This window comes from Felis catus, chromosome B1, assembly GCF_018350175.1.
Source record: "Felis catus isolate Fca126 chromosome B1, F.catus_Fca126_mat1.0, whole genome shotgun sequence".
In the NCBI taxonomy this organism is placed as follows: domain Eukaryota; kingdom Metazoa; phylum Chordata; class Mammalia; order Carnivora; family Felidae; genus Felis; species Felis catus.
Window position 1 is genome coordinate 159567550 of NC_058371.1, and position 19333 is coordinate 159586882.

Genomic DNA, 19333 nt, shown 5'->3' on the forward strand with positions numbered 1-19333 from the left:
AAAAAAAAAAAAAAAAGCTCAAGAAGGGAAGAAATGGCAGGTAAAAAAGTAAAAATGATAGTGATATAAGAGCATGGGGGGGGGGGTTCCTATTTCTATTCACTAGAGCTATAGATCTATGAGAGACATGTTCAGTGCTAAGGGCACACCCCAGAGGCCTGTGGGAAAATCAAACCCAAGGAGTCCTTGCCACCTCTGTCTCAGTGCATGCGGTCAAGTACATCCAGAGCATGGGATTTGGGGAGTGAAGGGAATTTGGGCTTCTCCATAGTGTTTCCAGACAAGATATTTGTTACTTTCTGCTAGTCAAACTTCTTTTCTGATGATCTTGTGGTATGCATGCTAAAAGAGGATTGAGCTGTCTGTCCCACATTTCAGCTATTCCCAGAAATGCTTGGCAAAGGAAAACGTAGGTGAAAGTGTGACAGCAAAATGCTTTGGAAACCTATGGAAGGGCACATTGCTGGGGGGATGAAAGCAAAGCTAATATAAAGTGATCAATGACTTGCTGTGGGCCAGGCACTGTTCTAAGTATTTTCTATGTATTAGCTCATTTGATCCAGTTCTATGAGGCAGGATGATTATTTTTCCCATTTAATGGATGACATAACTGAGGCATGGAAAAGTTAATTTGACAAAGGTCACAGAGGTAAAGCCAGGTTTCAAATGCAGATTACCTAACTTCATAATCTTCCATAAAGTGGAGATAGTATATTTCCCTAGCCTGTCTCCAGTTAAAAAATGGGGGGGGGGGGCGCCTGGGTGGCTCAGTCGGTTGAGCGTCCGACTTCAGCTCAGGTCACGATCTCGTGGTCCGTGAGTTTGAGCCCCGCATCGGGCTCTGGGCTGATGGCTCGGAGCCTGGAGCCTGCTTCCGATTCTGTGTCTCCCTCTCTCTCTGCCCCTCCCCTGTTCATGCTCTGTCTCTCTCTGTCTCAAAAATAAATAAACGTAAAAAAAAAAATTTTTTTTAATGGGGAAATAACATGCTAGCAACGGTGAGATATATTTGTTTTGACTAGGATAACCTATAGAGATAGAGCACTACAGCTTTGAATGTTAAAATGTTTTTGGCCACTGCATCAGTAAGGATGCTTTTTGCTACAAGTAACAGAATATCTAACCATAATTAATTAAACAATAAAGACATTTATTACTTCATATGTCAATAAGTTGGGTTCAGTCCATTTTTTAAAGATTTTTTTAGATTTTTTTGTATTTATTTTTTTTAAGATTTGTTTTTTAAGTCCATTTTTTTTGAGATTTATTTTTTTAGAGAGGGAGAGAGCATATGAGTAGGGGAGGTGGCGGGGGGGAGAGAGAGAGAGAGAGAGAGAGAGAGAGAGAGAGACCCAAGCAGGCTCCATGCTCAGTGCAGAGCCCAATGCTGGGCTTGATCTCACAACACTGAGATCATGACTTAGCAGAAATCAAGACTTGTATGCTCAACTGACTGAGCCACCCAAGCACTCCAGACTCAGTCTAATTTTAAAAGGTTGGATCAATGATGTCATCAGGAGCAAGATATTTTCCATCTTTTGAGTTTGCCTTCCTTAGTATTTTAACCCTGTCTACCTCACACTAATAAGATGGCTGTAGTAGTTGACATCCTGTGTTAACAAGATTATATTCAGTGGAGAAGGAATTTCCTATCAGACCCTTAGTAGGCTATATAGGTCAATTAGACTAAATTAGGTCTCATGTCTATGCTGTAGCTACAGGGAATTTGAGAATGTGAGTAGCTGGAACTCACAGCTCTGTTGAAAGGACAAACTCTTCCAACAAGCAAGAGGGAGGTGGGATGAGGTGGTGTTGAGCCACTGATTTGGGCACCTACCTAGTCTTTTTATGTTTTATTTTTCTTCATTTCTTAGCTGTAAATGCATAAAGGACAAATCAAGTTCATGACTTAAAGCAAATTACTAAATCGTAACCAAAAACAAAACAAAACAAAACAAAACACAGAGCTAGCTCCAGACATGTTTCTGGCTTGAGGCTGGACTCAGGATCTACACAGCTCGAAACATCCATGTGATTTTTGAAGAGACTTTGCTAACAGTGAAATTGCACCTGCCTCAGCATCCCCCAGGTGTTATGGGTGGTGTCAGCCTAGGATCCCTGAATTTAGTCCTAGCCTTCCTCCTCCCCACCTGTTTAGAAAGAGTCCGTATCTGTTTCTCTTTCTTTATTCTTCAGTGTCATATCCTGCTTCTTCTAAAGAGAAAGCCGACCAATGTGAGAAAGACTTAAATTGGGTCATTCCCTCCTAATAGAATTTTTTGAATACTAGAAATAAAGTTCCTAAGGGCCACCAGAGAGAAGCACTTCTAATTCCAGCACCAGAATAACAGGAATTGTACCTGTTAGAATTAGGTTCTGTTGCAACAGGGACATTAAACATGGCTTAGCAGCACCTGGCTCAATTGGTTAAGCATCCGACTCTTAATTTTGGCTTAGATAATGATCTCATGGTTTGTGATTTCAAGTCCTGTGCCCTGCTTTGTGCTGACAGTGCAGAGCCTGCTTGGGATTCTCTCTCTCCCCCTCTCTCTGCCCCTTGCCCACTCTCACACTCTCTCTCTCTCTCTTAAAATAAATAAAAATAAATAAACTTAAAAAATAAATAAACATGGCTTAAACATTACTGGGGTGTGTTTCTCTCTCATGGAAATACAGTTCAGGGCTGCTCAGCAGGCTCCATAGCTAGGGCATGATCTATTACCTCATAGGGGGCCTATACATATTAAAGAAGGTCATTTATTTGGAGTCTAGCACATTATAAACTCTTTTGGTTCAATAATGAAAGTAATAATAAATATTAGTTGAGCTTTATCTATGTGTCAGGCCCTGGATAAGGGCTCTCGAAATATCAACTCATTTAATTTTCACAATAGTTCTATGAGGAAGGGACAGTCGTTGTCCTTATTTCATAGATGGGGACATTGAGAGATTAGGGGTCTTGGCAATGATTGCCTAGTTAGGTAGTTAGTGCAGAGCTGTGATTCAAACCCAGCCCAAAGGCCTAACCACCAGACTCTACCATCATCACCTCCCTGTCAAAACCCTCCCACCATTCATCTCCTTCACTCCCTTCACTGTGAGATGGTCACAAGGTAGCTGGGAAAACAGAGCATGTATCACCAAAGAGCAAATTTGTAATGTAAAGCAATGGGGTCTAGGTGTCAAATGAGAGGTGTAAGATAAAAGAGAACATCAACTTCCCTGGAGTGGGCACAGAAGGTGTCACACTGGAGAGGGTGTCCAAGTTGGGTTATGATGGACACACAGGGTTTAGAAGAGTAGAGGAGGATGTGCCAGGCATGAGGAATAGAGTGGGTAAGGCTTGGAGGTGGGAAAGGAAATAGCATGATAAAGGAATAATAAGAAAACAATCTTGGCTAAATCATAGGATTCTTACAGAGGAATCCTGAGAAAGCACTTTGGAAATGAAGATTAGAATTAGATTAAGAAGGAATTTGAACTTCCTTCTGAATAGCTGAACTATAATCGGCAGACACTGGGTAGTCACAGGGGATGTGTGGGGAAGGAGGGGGTTGAACGGTGAAATCGTGTGATGGAAGCAGTTTCTTTAGGAATAATGTGGTGATTGTGGGAGGGGTGACTTACAGACTCAGAGGCTGGGACTCTAGTCAAGCTTTTGAAATGATCTAGACATGAGGTAATGAGAACTTGAAATGGAGTGTTAGCACAAGGCATGGATGGAACAGCAGGGATGTGAGAGATACCACTGGAGCAGAATTGAGGGGCTTGGTGACTAGATCTGAGAGCCAGGGAATGGGAGGGGTCAGGGATGCCTGCCAAAGCTGGGGTGATGGGAGAACATTGCTGTAAATCAAAGCTCTGGGACTTCTAGTCAGAGAGGACTCCATTTGCTATCCATCCTTTGCAAGATCTCTGTATCCACTGAGCATCTCCACATAGTTGGTATTCACCAAAGCTACCTGGACCAGACAGCCATCTTCTTTTTCTTCTTTGCTGCCAAGTGTTACTTCCATCAGGGAAGACTCTAGGTCAGAAGAGAAAGCATAGACTTTGGGTCAAAGAGCTAGGAATTTAAATCTGCTGTATCCATCACCAGCATGGTAACATTAAGTACATTTCGCAGTACTTTGAGATTCAGTTCTCTTTTTAAATTAAAAATTTTTTTAAGTTTATTTAATTATTTTGAGAGAAAGAGAGAAAGTACACACACATGAGTGGGGGAGGGGCAGAGAGCCAGGGAGAGAGATTCCCAAGCAAGATACACACCTGCAGCACGGAGCCCGATGCAGGGCTCGAACTTACAAACTGTGAGATCATGACCTGAGCCGAATTCAAGAGTCAAACGTTTAACTGATTGAGCTGCCCAGGTGCCCAGATTCAGTTCTCTTTAAAATAGGTATGAAAATACCTATTTGATGGGGGTACTGGGGGGATAAGATAACAAACACAAAGCATTTAGTACTGCGCCTGGCTCATAGTAGGTGCTTAGTAATATGGCTAATGTGTTGAGCTTACTATGGACACCCTTCTAACTGCTTGAGTTACATTCACTATTCATTCCTCACAACAATCCTATGAGAGAGATACCACGATTACCTCCAACTCATGGATGAGGAAATGAGGTATGAAATAGATGCAGAACTTGCTAACGTCCCAGGGACTAATATAAGGCTAAACCAGAGCTTGAACCCAAGCAGTCCAGCTTCAGAATCTGTATTCTTCACTACCTGGCCCTTAAAAGAATATTGTTTGCAAACAATTAATGTAAAGCTATTATATACACTGAAAGGATGCAAGAGTAGCAAAAACAGTCTCTGTAAGGGGAATATAAAACTACATAGCCAGAATGGCTAGACTACCAATATGAGAGAATGGCTACTGGTCATAGCTTGAAGTTGGTCCTTTAGGGCCCCTTTGGTAGCTAGATCCTGGAGAAGGTGAATGAGGGAGAGGTCCCAGAGGGAAGTGCAGAGTTCAGTGCCTGTGGTAGGTCCTCAGGAGGTTCAGGGCAGTGACTTTAAACAATTCATACAGAGATTTCAGTATCTTAATTTCCAGTATGGCAGTATAGTGTGTCCCAGAAAAATATCAGAACTGGTTATCTTTTACCAGTGTTTTCTAGTCAACCTGTGGACAAACATGCTGATTTCTTTTCTTTTCTTTAAAAAAATTTTTTTAATGTTTATTTATTTTTGAGAGAGACAAAGAGACAGAGTGAGTGGGGGAGGAGCAGAGAGAGGAAGACACAGAGTTTGAAGCAGGCTCCAGGCTCTGAGCTGTCAGCACAGAGCCTGACGTGGGGCTCCAACCCATGAGATCATGACCTGAGCCAAAGTCGGACGCTTAACTGACTGAACCACCCAGGTGCCCCCACACTGATTTCTTTTAAATGTTTATTTTTGAGAGAGAGAGAGAGAGAGAGACAGAGTGGGAGTGGGCAAATGACTGAGCCACCCAGGTGTCCCCAAACACACTGATTTTTAAAAAATGTTTATTTATTTATTTTGAAAGAGAGAGAGAGAGAATGTAGGGGAGGGGAAGAGAGAGAGAGGCAGAGAGAATTCCAAGCAGGCTCAAACCCACAAACTGTGAGATTATGACCTGAGCCAAGCCACCCAGGTACCCCAAAACACACTGATTTTTAAGGAAATTCTCAGTGTTGAATATTATACTGATTTTTAAATGTATTTTATTTGTTATTACTACCATGTTTACATTATTTTCAAAAAAAGATTTGAAGTACCTCATAGTAAAAAACTCTTTAAAAAATCATTAAGATGTATAAATAATAAACATTGTGAATGTAGAAGTTTTATACCTGAAAATCTAAACTAAGATGAAATGAGAAATAGAATGCATTTCCTAGTATGGATTATAAAAATAGACCTAAATGCTTAGATCCTTGTGCTTAGAATTCAGGTGTGCAGGACCAGCATGGCATTTGGTATGAAGATGGGAAGCCTCAACTTCTATTCTTGCTTAGGAAGAGGCCCACGTCATATACTATTCCACCTGAGTATCCCATAATCAAGGCAAAACATATCTTAGTAGCTATACTTCTACCAAGTAAACAGGCAATCACAGCTTTGAAATGAGAGACTTAAAAAAAAAGGGGGGGGGGGGAAGGGTATGCTTGGTACCTTGGGAGAGGAGAATGTGATTTGGATTTGCTTTTTGCTTCAATGGCCTGCCTAAGAGCAAAATGCTAGTCTAGGTGGGGTCTTGAATTATCTTAAATAAGCTAATTTGCATGCCATTGGTTTCCCTTCACTCAGATATAGGACCAGCTGATGATCTGCAATCTTCTTTCATCAGAGAACTCTGGAAATACTAGAGGACATTATGGTGGTTACCAGTCTTCCTGGGGAGGCAGCCATATAAGAGGTCTGGGATTCTGTCCTGCAGCACCTTCCTAGAATTTGGGAAAGTCCTCCAAGTTTGCTATTACGGTTTGTTGGCTTAAGACTGACCAAAGAATTTCAGAGGGCTTGTTTCCAATAGAGACTCTGATCAAGAAGATTACAGTTTTCTAAGACTAGAAGGAACACCTTCCATACCATTTTTGTTATTGATATATATCCTGAATCTCCCTGATCTCACCACCCAGCAGGCACAAAAGAGATTGCATTGATATGCCCACCTGCTGACTGGGGCTTCATATCCCAAAGGTTCCCCTTATGATTTCTGAGACTCTCCACGGGGTGTCCTTGTGTCTGCTAACTCCTGCCTCACCTGATGCTCCTCCAGTGACTTCAGAGCAAAGGGGAAAGAGGGCATTTGGCTTCTGGGAAGAGGTGAAAGGGATGTGGTCATGAAAATCTGTCCCTCGGTTTTCAAAAACAAAGTTTTAGTTCATGAAATGGCAGGCATTTGGGTCCAGTCCTGATTTGTTATACGGCCTTGCACAGGTCACCTTTTCTTTTTGTTTCAAATTCCTTTACTAAAAATGGAAACAATCCTCAACATCTCACAAAGATGTTGTGGGAACTGGCTGTTTAATGATTGGATGGTATTTTGAAAACATCAAGTACAAGATAAGTGCTAGGTCAAGAAAGCCAAAGACATGTGGCTTCTCTAATGAGGTAGCGGGATGTGCCTGTCTTTGTTTTTGCTTTAAACATCCAAAGGAAATACATTTTTAAACGTCTGCACAATACTGACAGAGAACAATCTCAAATTCCCCAAGTCAATAAATTGCTCTTTGAACCTCCTTAAATGAACTAAGTTGCTGCATAGGTGAGGCCCAGGCTCCAAGGAGAATAAAGTTTTGAAAAATCCTATACAATTTGAAGTTATATAACAAGTGGCATTAGGATTATAGAAAATTTGGGAGGGAATGAGACTTCATAACCAACATCTGATGATGACATTTAAATTTATTTATTTATTTATTTATTTAATGACATTTTAATAAAAAACACATTTAATCCTAAAATACTCTAATGGCATTAATAGCTTTAATGGAAACCTTTACTTAAAATTTGAAGAAGGTGTTTAGGAGATAGGAGAGAATGGCAAGGGCCATGGAAAGGAGAAGCTAGATATAAAGTTTGAAAATTGTACCTGTGATTGGGTTCTACTCTCCAATTGATACTATTAGAAACCATATCAAAAGAAGCTCCTCCTTTCAAAAAATAAGAGATATGCTGTGGGTTGAATTGCTCCCCCAAATTCATGTTGAAGTCCTAACCCCAGTGCCTCAGCAGGTAACCTTATTTGGAAATAAGGTCATTGTAGATATAATTAGTTAAGATGAAGCCACACTACAGTAGGGTGAGCCCCTAATCCAATAGGACTGGTGTCCTTATAAAAAGAGGAAATTTGGGGGCACCTGGGTGGCTCAGTCAGTTAAGCATCTGACTCTTGATTTCAGCTCAGGTCATGATCTCACAGTTGTGGGATTGAGCCCCATGTCAGGCTTCATGTTGAATGTAGAGCCTTCTTGGGATTCTGGGTCTCCCTCTCTCTCTGCCTCTCCCCAACTCACACTGTTTCTCTTGCTCTCTCTCAAAATAAACAAACAAACAAACAAACAAACATTTTTTAAAGGGAAATTTGGACAGAGACATATGCATCAGAGAGAATACCATGTGAAGATGAAGGCAGAGATGGGAGAGGCGCTTCTATGAGGCAAGGAACACCAATTAGTTCTAGCAAACCACCAGAAGCTAAGGGAGAGGCATGAAACAGTTATTCTGTTAGAGTCCTCAGGAAGAATCAACCCTACTGACACCATTATCTGAAACTTCTAGCCTCCAGAACTGGGAGACAATAAATTTCTGTTGTGTAAGCTCCCTAGTTTATGGTATTTTATTATGGTGCCCCCCCCCAAAAACTAGTACATCATTACACCCAGTTGTTTGACCCTATAGAATGAGCAGTAATGTGGAGAAGAAGGGGTTGAAGGTAGTTAACACTATGTTCTTCAGTATATATTTCACTAATTAAGAGATTTATTGAGTTAACATTATTTTCTTAAAATATAAAAATTTAAAGATTATGATCATCAGTTATTCATATCTTATGGCATGTTGTATTTTTCAAAGATGGCCACAATATCCCCCATCCCACATTGCTCTTCTGGAACCTTGCCATTTCTCCATTAAGAATTAAGAATTCTCCACTAATTCCCCTTGAGTCTAGGTGGGTTTGTGGCTCACTTGGAACCAATAGAATGTGGTAGGAGTGATGCTACATGACTTCTAAGGCCATGTCATAAAAGTTGATGCTGCTGCCTTAGGGGCTGAACTACTTGCACTGAAGAACTTAGCTGCCCGGAGGCTGCCATGTTGTGAGGAAGCTCAACCAATGCTTGTGGAGAGCCTGCATGGAGAGACCCTGAGACTACTGAGAGAGATACTCAGCAAGATTGTAGCTTCTCCCAACTCCTCTGCTATTCAAGCTCCAGCCACTGTCTGACTGCAACCATATAAAGGACCTCAGGCCAGAATCTCCCCACTGAGCCCTCCCTGAATTCCTGACCATGGAAACTGGAAGAGGTAATAAAATGATAATGCTTAATTTAAGTCACTAAGCTTTGGAGTGATTTATTATGCAGCAATGGTTTAACAGTCATACCTTAATGCATTATTCAGATAATCAAATTTCTTGACTTTTGAATTAACTGTTTCAGAATTTAATTTTCTTTAAGGGTTAGAAAACGCAGGAGAAAAGACAGCTTGGTAACCTAGAACCATCTAGTTGGTAGGTTTCCCCAGAGTCTGGTGGGCAGTTTTGTGAAAGCCGGCAGTATTGCTGTCCTTGGCATTCTGCCCCTCATTAATTTAGAATGTAAATATGAAGGTGGTACCATAGAATTTGAAGCCAGCGATCACACTAATGTTTATGTAAGTCAGTAAATTCCTGATCGGAGAGTCTTTTTTCCCTCTCCTCCCAAACATGTCCTAATTATGTAAAATTGTGCCATCAACTGCCTTGGACATGAACTAGTTAGTTATCACTGGCGCCAGAGTCTGGCATGTTGAATTTTCCAACTTCTGCAAACTTCTAGTTTCAACCAGAATCTGGCACTAATTCTAAATGAATCTGACTTCATTTGTGGTGGGGTGGGAGGGCTGGGATGGTAAAGATATTTGCACTTTGAATAATCTCCAGCTTTTGGCATCTTCCTAATAAGAGCCCCCTCCTGTCCTTAGTGCTGACATAGCTCTGCTCAACTATGAAGGACCATTTTCCCCAGTCATTTCCTTCTGTTCAGAAAAATACTGGATCCTTTTGACACCTTCATGTTCCAAACACTCCCTATCAGCCTGCAGCTTGTTTTCTATGGTGTCTTTGATTAAAGCCTTCTTCTATCAGGGCATTTGAATAAATAATTCCCTTGCCTCTCTTTGTTATCAGAGTTCTTACTTGCTGCTTCTGGTCTCCAAGACAGCCTTCAGGCTTTATTGCCAGGGAATAAGATGCCTGTGAAATTCACTCTTCGACTGCAAAATGCCTTGCAAGGGAGTCTTTTGAAAATATTAACTTCTTTTCCTTTTTCAGCCCTGAAAGAGTAGTTACTGGGAAATAGTCACTCAGAAAATGGCTATTAGTTAAGAATCTCTGCACACAATTGCTGAGGGGTAACAAGGAAGCTGAAAAGAAAAGGCTTCATGATCCCTTATTTGTGACTCCTAAGTGGTAGCTGCTAAAAGTGACTTCTGCAAGTAGGCAGCTGCCTCTGCCATTTACACTTAATCAGATAATCACAGAGCTAGCTAGAAGAGGCCTTAATCCAGCCTTCTGCATTAGCTGGGATTCCTGCATTAGCTAAGGCCTGCAAGGCTTTCTGGATTGTTTTTTTTTTTTTTAATTTTTTTTTCAACGTTTATTTATTTTTTGGGGGGACAGAGAGAGACAGAGCACGAACAGGGGAGGGGCAGAGAGAGAGGGAGACACAGAATCGGAAACAGGCTCCAGGCTCTGAGCCATCAGCCCAGAGCCTGACGCGGGCCTCGAACTCCCGGACCGCGAGATCGTGACCTGGCTGAAGTCGGACGCTTAACCGACTGCGCCACCCAGGCGCCCCAAGGCTTTCTGGATTGTTACAGAATCCTCAAGTGTTGTGCTCACACCTTCACTTGGAAAAGTCAAAACACATTGGGGAGAGGAGACATCTACTCCTTGGAACAGAGACAGAAACACATTACTTTTGTCACCTAATCCTCTCTTTTCTTCCTGAACAATCTTTGAGTGGGTATCAATCCTACTCCTCAGATATTGCATGAGGTTGTGATCATTATTTTCATTTCACATATGAGGAAACTAAGGTTTAAAGAGGTTAAATTACTGGCGACGATGTGAGGAAACTAGGATAGGTTGACAAACCATCCTTGTTTGCCCAGGACTGGGGGTTTTCCGACATGGGACTTCCAGTGCTAAACCAGGACAGTTCTAGGAAAATCAGGAAAGTTGGTCACCATAGGCTGAGCTAGATCCACACTGTCTCCAGAGCCTTCCCTCTGAACCCTAGTACCACCCTAAATTCTTCTCAGACTGAGATTTGGCCTTGGGACAAATGGGCAATCTACTGGCAGCACCATGAAAAATGCAGTTTATTTCCCTTTGAGTCAGAGAACAAAGTCATTGGTATTGATGTGAAATGTTGGAGTTTGGGAGCTAATGGTCAAAGAATTCTTCAGTACGAAAAAGTGGTTTTATTAAAGCACAGAGACAGGACCTGTGGGCAGAAAGAGCTGCACTGGGGTTGTGAGCAGTGACTGATTACGTAAGGTTTTCTATCCTATGAAGGGGGGGGATGGCGTTAGGGCCCCAGGGAATTGAATCTATAGGTTTCTGGAGGTCTGGCTCTTGATAAGATTGCTTTTTTTTTTCTTCTAAGTCATTAAGACAGTTGCAAACTGATAGAGATTCATGTCCCACATGACTGTGATGTCTATTGGTTGACCATTTGTTTTTCCCTTTCCTTTTTTCTTGGGCAGCCAGGAGTGCCTGAGGAATGTCACACGTACCCCCATGGGAGGCTGAGGGGTGTTGCAGGATGTTAACTTGTGCTTTACCCTCAGCTTGCCTTTTGCTCCCTCATCAGTGTCATCTTTGGGAAATCAACTCAGGAAACCAGGCTCTCTTGCAGGTCACTCAGAACCCACTGGACAGACTAGTCCAGGAGCTGACTCTCCAGAGAGGTAAAAGTCAGATTCAAGAGTGCACATCACCATTTATGTAATTCACCACATCAGAAGCCATTTTACAAGTGGCCTTAAATCACTGCCCACTGCCCTGCCAGGGCCTCATTATGGAAACCTCAGAGAAGGCCATGGAGGAGGGAGGAGCATTGCTGAAATGTGCAGAGTAGAACTGGGCTGAATTCGTGAACAAACTCAGACTATAGCATAATTTTGCCAAAAGCAGAAATCAACACCTTTTGACATTTTTTTTCAGGGGTGATATACATACAGTTCCTTCCTCCCTCCCTCCTTCCCTTCTTCACCCACCTGCCTAACCCCATCTCCCAAATCTCCCCTACCTTGGGGCATTCACTTTCAGAATGACTCCCTGGACTGCATTGGAAAACCAAACACATGCTTGAAGCATTGTAGCTGGAACTGAGTTCTGGTTGTTCCCATGATACACACACACACACACACACACACACACACACACACACACATAGTGCCAGATGATACCCTCTAATTGCTGGATCCCAGCAGGTTTGGGGAGGCCCAGGTTGTTGAGGAGGAGGACTAGGGAGCCTCTGAATGTTAGTGAGTGGAGTATTTCAGTGTCCTAACAGTTTCTCAGGTTTTACCTATCCACTGATGCTTTCCTTTATTTCTCTCAGCCCTAAGTGGCGGGATCCATCCTTCCCTGTGGCTGCTAGGGGTCCCTCCTCTCCACCCAGTGGCCCCTCACTATCTCCCCTTGGAGGGCAGAAGATTAAAACAGAAAGGACCTCAGAGGGATCATCCAGTTCGACTCCCTCCTCACACAGACAAGGGCTGAGGCGTGGAGAGGAGATGAGAACTTCTGGAGTCACATGCCGAGTCCACTCTGGCACCTCTGAGGTGGAGAGGAGGGTGCAGGAAGGAAAAGGTCTGTAGCTGCTAATCAAACCTCTTCTCTCCCTTCTTCAGCTAATCCACAATGTTAGCCCAAAGTATTTTTCAAACCCTTACTCCACTGTGTCAAACATGAATTTTTGGTTGCTTTTTGGTTTGTCCTCAAGCTCTATATTTTTGTTAGCTCCCCTTTCTCCTTTCTTCTTCCTCTTTGTTTCCAGGTAAAATCATTCACAGAACTCAAGTATCTCACATAGATGGAACTTGGCATGGGGGTACCCATGGGGAGGTGGGACCTACTCTTCCCCTCCTGCTTAGGTCTTCACCCTGAGAAGTGGCCACAAAGGTCTTGCTGTGTGGTGCTTGGTAGCATGGACCATGCCTGTGTTTGATGCCCAGTCAGGCAAGTTTTTACCGACTGATTTTGTTTTTTTTTTTCACCCTAGCTCCCCACCCGCTGCTTTCTAAAAGCACAAGGCCCATCCCTGAAACTTCATGGGCGTGGGGACTCTCTTTCCTCACTCTGTATGTTAGGGGATGACAATCAGGCTGAGGTGGCCCCAATCTGCAATACCTTCCTGTCACTCATGGAAGAGCTGCCTCTTAGGTGAGGCTCCACCCCCACCCCTCTTGAGAATGTCACCCCACAGCTCCTGCTGGCAGCAGTGAGTCCTAATGCTGAGGGAAAGGAGCTGAGGTAGAGGCATTCAGAGCTTTGGTGGGTGAGGACTGATGCCCCCTCCCCCTCCTTCCATAGACGGTCAATGCTCCCCATTACAAGGGCCTTCCCCTCCTCTGACAAATAGCATAAATGGGGTTTCTAGGGGAAACAGTGCTTGTGACCTCCCTGTTCATTAGACTCTGGGTGAAACAAATTCGAGTGAAAAAAAATTGTGATTTTCAAATCAAAGAGCAAAGGTGACATGGACCACACCAGTCGAAACAGCCTTCCCCAGGCACCTTCTGCAGTGGGTGCTGTGAATGGGCCACAGCATCCTAAGTCCTAGCCATCCACTGACTCGGGACTCCACAAGGACAACAGGTGGATTAGGTAAGATGATGGAACCCACACTTGGAATGAAATACCTACAGCTCACTGAAAGAGTGACGTAATCATGACCAGTCTACAGCAAACTATAAAGACTACAGAGTGTGGTTGTGCTAGAACTCCCAGTCCCTCCTCACCAGGGAACTTGTGGAACCTCCTGTCAGGAGCAGCCAAGGGAAACATCTCCTACCTACGTTAGCCGACATCCTTTTCTGCATCCAAGTTATCTGTCATTGCTGATCCTCTGCTACTTCCCCTATTTGCCTCCCAGCTAGGCTAGACCCAGGAAGGGGCTGGGAGTCAGCACTTCCACACCATCTGCACATGGGATGAGATTCTCAGTCTCTCTGTCTGCAAGCTCACACCTTGGGGGCAGAACTTTCAGCAGGTATGCTTCTATGCTCTGGTTACCCCTCTTCCTAACTTGTTTCTGTACAAGTCAGATTTAGCCCTTGGGAGGTTTATATCCCTTATGACAAATTTTCTTAAATGTCTTTGGTAGTTTTCTATTCCCCAGGGAATTGCTTTTCTCTCCCTCTACCATTGTATGCTCCTCAGTCATCAAATGGGCCTGTGCACTTTGGCAATCTGTGGTTTTGAGTAGGAAAAGAGTAGTTGCCTCACTGTCCAGGTATCACTGCCTTCTTTGTAGCTCTTCCAAACACTCCTGTTTGCTGTAGCACTTGGGGGTTTAGGTTCACTATTTTGTGCCTACCATGTGTAGGTCTTACAAATGACTTGGGCTTCATAGTGTAACCATTACCACTTATTAAGCATATGCTATGTTCTAGGCATTATGCTAAGTGCTCTACATGTAATATCTCTAGTCCTTACGGCAAACCTATGAGTTAAGCATCATCATTCCTATTTTATAGATGAGGAAACTGAGTCTGAGAGAAGTTTTATAACTTGCTCTGGCTCATAGAGATGGTAAGTAGCAGAGGTGGGACTGGAATCTAAGCCTGCATGATTCAGAAGACCATCCTCTTTCCTTTCCACCATTCTTCCAGTCACTCAACAAACACTTATGGAGCACCTACCATTTCCCATACATTGTTCTTTTCTTGGAGCTTAGCACCTAGCTCACGGCATCCTCTGTCCTAATTCTCTTGATCTGTGACAATGGACACAAGAGTTCCTGAAGCCCACCAAGGAAAACGTCTAGAACAGTGAAGAACAGGAAAACAAAATTATCCACATGCAGGTGTCAATTTGAAGTTTGCTAATCACCAGGAGAGAGAGAGAAAAAAACTATGTGAGAATTGCAATATGAGCCATATGTTTCTAGTTTACTAACCTGAAGCAGTAGCTGGAGCTCCCAGGCAGAGATAGATGCAAACGTGTGGAAATCCCACAGAAATATGATAGACAAGAAGAGGAACAGGAAATGAATCTTAAACCCTCATAGACTGTGTGGCAACCCTTTTATGATGAGTTGCAGTATTAGACTCAATGTTTCTAAGAAATCAACAACATCATCAATCCCATCTGACATGGGAGAAGAGGCTGCTAGATTATATGCAATTCCTTGGTTATGGAGAAAATCAGTGGTGACACAGACTGATAATCTAACCCTGCAGACAAAAAATCACTGTGACGAGCTACTTCCCTTATTTGGGGTTGTTGAAATAGCTTTAATTTTGCTAAGAGTCAAAGTTAGCTTTTCTCATTAAAGAAAAAAAAAAGCACACGGAGATAGAGAACCAATAGAATGAAGCACAACTGCCACAGCCAGGACTGGCACCCACGCACCAATGCAGTTCAGCTTATCAGACTTTCAAGGATTTCTTAGACTGGCAGTATTGTTGGTAGCACTGTTCTACTTCTACCCTGTTAACTGAATCCTGATTTTGTTCAGAAACCAGGAGTTTTTCTGGAAAAGGTAGGTCCTTCCCTGGGGCCCATAAAATGAACAACGGTCAGCCTGATTCATTTCCTCTTTGCAGATGATGGATTTAGCCCATGTAGTGGACATTTGACCCAGTTCTCCACAAGGAGACATAACTGGAAGTCTGCTAATGGCTTCTGGAAAGATTTTTCTCTTTAACAAACATAGAGGGATACTAAGGAGAAAGCTCATTTCCCTTCCTACCTGTCTTTGATTTTTTTTTTTCATTTAATGATGTGATACACCAAGCTGCTGTATCAACCTTGCCACCATGGTGGGAGGCAATGCTCTCACACTGAAGACTACAAAATGAAATACAGAAAAAGCCTGGGTTCTTGGTGACCTCACTGCACCACTGAGCAACCTGAAACCACATACCTGAAGAGTTCTTAGTGATGTAAAAACTGCCCTATGGTTTCTGCCACTTTTAGTTTCATCTCCATGATACACTGGATAAAGAGGAATAGCTTAAAGCCAACACATTATGCAAGAGCAAAAGAAAAATGTGTGGCTCAAGATGAGACTGCCAATTCCAGAACTTCTGTCTTTTGCGTGGCACAGCCTTCAAAAGAATTTAGAAACTAAGCAAACAGCACAGATCTGTTGAGCACCTACTATGCACCAGACACAGTGCTGGGTGTTGGGGTTACAAGAGTGGGCAAGACAGGCAAGGTCATTGAGGTCATGGAAATCACATTCTGGAAGATTAATGATAAACAAATAAATAAGGATAGTTGCAAACATTCTGAAGCAACTTTCTAAATATTGATGCAAATCAGCCCCAAGTGTAAACCCGGACACCATCATCATTATCGTCATTGTCACTGTCATAATAATTTGTGCCAGGCTCTATGGGTGTCAAAAGATGAACAAGAGATAAACACTGCATTCAAGAAATCTGGGAGGCAAGAATACAGATTTGGCCATAGAACAGTCAAAAGTTAGGCAATGAATTAGGCAGGAAACAAAAGAATTCTTCCAGTAACCAGGGTTAGGATAGGCTAGGCCCCCTGTCTCCACTATTCTCCCACACATGTTTTATCACCGTTACCCCCTTTTTCAAGAGAGAAAGAAATTTTCTTAATGATTGCCGTTCTTCTTTCACATTCGGCTGCTGTTCCCAAGAGAATCAAGTAGGCTTTTTCTTTCTCCAGTGAAGTGAAGAAGATAGGCTGTGTAAATCTGGATGGCACTTATAGTCTGTGCTACGTACCAGCAAATACACACAGATACTCCCATAAATGATCTCACCAAACCCTGTCTCCTTTCCTTCATCCTCTCAAAATCATACCCACCTAATGTGTTTAGCATGCTTCAATTGACTATTAACTGCCATATCTAGCTATAAAAATACAGGTAAACATCGACTAAACAGGTCCCCACACCCACACACATACCCTCACCTTCAGAAACATTTCCACTGATGGTCACACGAACCACTGCACACTCTCTCCCATTTGGAGTGCATCTTCCCACAGGCTTGTTCACACAGTGGCTTTTTATTTGAGCTCTCATGGGGAATCTTTCAACTCTTAGATAGGAATTTCATTAACAAAGGAAGGGGAGGGGAAGTCAGGAGGAAAGTACAGATGCAGAAGAAAGAAATCAAAATAGTTTCTGAAGGGAACCTAAAATTGTATCATCCCAGGCTGAACCTCCCCTATAACTATTCTTTATTTGTGCATTCTGTGCCTGGAGACAAAACACAACAAAACAACTTTTCATCGATTGGGCAATTGTCCAAGCTCTTAGCTTGGCATCCAGCCCACAGAGCTGTGAAATCAACCTCAACAAGCCTATGGTTTAAAATGAGGCAACATCTAACTGGAAGCCCATTCAAAATAAGGAACTTGGTGCAGGGGTTCAGGGTCCTTTGTTGCTTCCTTCCTCTCTCAGCAGCATCTCCCATCTAATCTTGGTTGAAGAGTCTTACTTGGCTAAGAAAGAGATCAGGCACAAGAAGGTGGTGCTGAGAAAGTTCCATGAAAACTCAGAAGTCACCGCCTGCATATCAAACTTGAATAACCAGGAGAGATGTAACTTCGGCATACTTTCAGCTGCCTTCCTCCTGCCCACACCGCAGGTTTTTCAGGTCCTTGCTTGAGCGTGCACTCACAGGCGTAAATAAACGTGCTATCAACAGCCTGCGTCAGCCAACCCAGCTATTTAAGCGGGCTGGCATCAGCAAACTCAGCTTCCAAATCCAGGGCTTGTCTTTGCCACTGCCACGTAAGTAACTTTCAGAGGTTTGCCTTTATTGCAGAGGAATGAGATTGTGTAGAAACTGGACTGAAATGTTATAGTTCCCATAGTCACTATTCTGCTGGGGAAGCATAGAGGTGAAAGGGAGAATAAAAGTTAAGAGTTAGTCCCAAGCAGGGAGCCAGAGAACATTGCTGGGTGTAGTATATCAGACCCTTGCAAACATGCAAGGGGTTGAGGTGGACTTGGAGCAAGGTAGAGTCCATTTTGGCCTTTTGGCCAGAAGGTAAGATGTTTTTCTTGCTCTCTCCTATCTCTGGAAGCCACTTGGAAACCACTGTTTGTGTGACTGTGCCAGATACATAGGGATTTATCATTTAGAAGCTGATGTTGCTATTATTCATCTCAGTCTAAAATCAGACACAGTATTATTAAAAATTTTTTGTGTGTTTTATATAGGGGGATAAGAGGGGCTATCTCTGGATTAAGTAGAGGTGGTTCAATTGTGAATTTGCAGTGCTATTTCTTGTTAGGTCCGGTTCTTATAATACTAATTTACAACAATGCAAACACTGATCTTGCTTAAGGTAAAAAGGAATCCCATGCTCTGGGTTTTGAGGAAATATAGGTTTGTGATATTTGAGCACAATGGGTATCCAGGTATTCGGGGAATGTGCTAAACAAAGGGGAATAAGAATCATTGACTAAAGGGGCACAACACTCCACATGACTTAGGTGAGAAGGTCTTAAAGAGAAGGGCCAGGCAAAAAGTTCCTGTGGAGCCGCACTGCCACTCAACAGGCCTATTGGATCTTTAGCAAAGGAGGGAGAGTATAATCAGAGCAGGCAAAGAACAAAACAAAGGAGAGGGGCTAGGGAGGAGAGGGGACAGACAGTAGAGGAGTTACGATTAGACATCATATTTGTAAAATATATATAGGATTATAATAGAACTAAAGCATGACATAAATTCTATAGTTCCTCCTTTTGGGTCAAGAATCTGGCGGGGCGCCTGGGTGGCACAGTGAGTTGGGTGTCCAATTTCAGGTGATCTTGGGATCATGATCTCGGGGTAGTGAGATCGAGCCCCAAGGCAAGCTCCACTCTCTTTCTGCCCCTCCCCACCCCGGTCTCTCTCTCTCTTTCTCTTCTCTCTCTGAAAAAAAAAAAAAAATCTAGTGATTAAGAATCGGTGAAAGCCAAGGACCTTGCCCAAGTAGTTGCCCCTGCCTCAACACATACCTTGACACATAACACTCATTTTCTGGAGCCCTAGAACACCACGCACCCCAAATGAATGCATTTAAGCTAATGCATTATTTTTACACTGAGCTGAAGCTGCTGACTAGGAGGAACCTACAGAGAAGCAGCAGGGGTTGGACACCAAACTGAAGCTCACTTCTAAGGTCATAAAGGTCTGATTCCCATCAAGCAAATAATGGCTAAAGGGTTTCTTGGGGCAAAGATAAGTTGGGGTCCTGGAGGAAGAGAAAAGAAATAAAAGGTAGATCCTGTTCTCAAAAAGTTTGATATCTGAAGTATAAGGACATAATAAGAACCCAGGTGAGGGGCGCCTGGGTGGCTCTGTCGGTTGAGCGTCCGACTTCAGCTCAGGTCATGATCTCACAATTTGTGAGTTTGAGCCCGGTGTCAGGCTCTGTGCTGACAGTT

At 43.0% G+C, this 19333-nt stretch overlaps 1 protein-coding gene and 1 long non-coding RNA gene across 6 annotated transcripts in view; one reads left to right on the plus strand and one right to left on the minus strand.

Moving 5' to 3' along the window:
- Positions 1-19333, minus strand: part of LOC109499153 — a 33613-nt gene that overhangs the window by 4410 nt on the left and 9870 nt on the right. For 2 of the 4 annotated variants that reach the window (XR_006597085.1, XR_006597082.1), the window contains one exon: positions 3963-4027. This is a non-coding gene — a long non-coding RNA (uncharacterized LOC109499153). Of the gene's footprint in view, positions 1-3962; positions 4028-14612; positions 14734-16863; positions 17291-19333 lie in introns of those variants that run through there. The other 2 variants (XR_006597083.1, XR_006597084.1) reach the window with 2 other exon arrangements.
- The window catches only part of HOPX (HOP homeobox), a 31299-nt gene continuing 29521 nt past the window's right edge, over positions 17556-19333 (plus strand). The window contains exon 1 of one of the 2 annotated variants that reach the window (XM_011281867.4): positions 17556-17689. Coding sequence is in view for 1 of the 2 variants with exons in the window: in XM_019829461.2 (XP_019685020.1) it covers positions 17887-17948 (62 nt within the window). In the remaining variant the exon portion in view is untranslated. Of the gene's footprint in view, positions 17690-17800; positions 17949-19333 lie in introns of those variants that run through there. The other variant, XM_019829461.2, reaches the window with a different exon arrangement.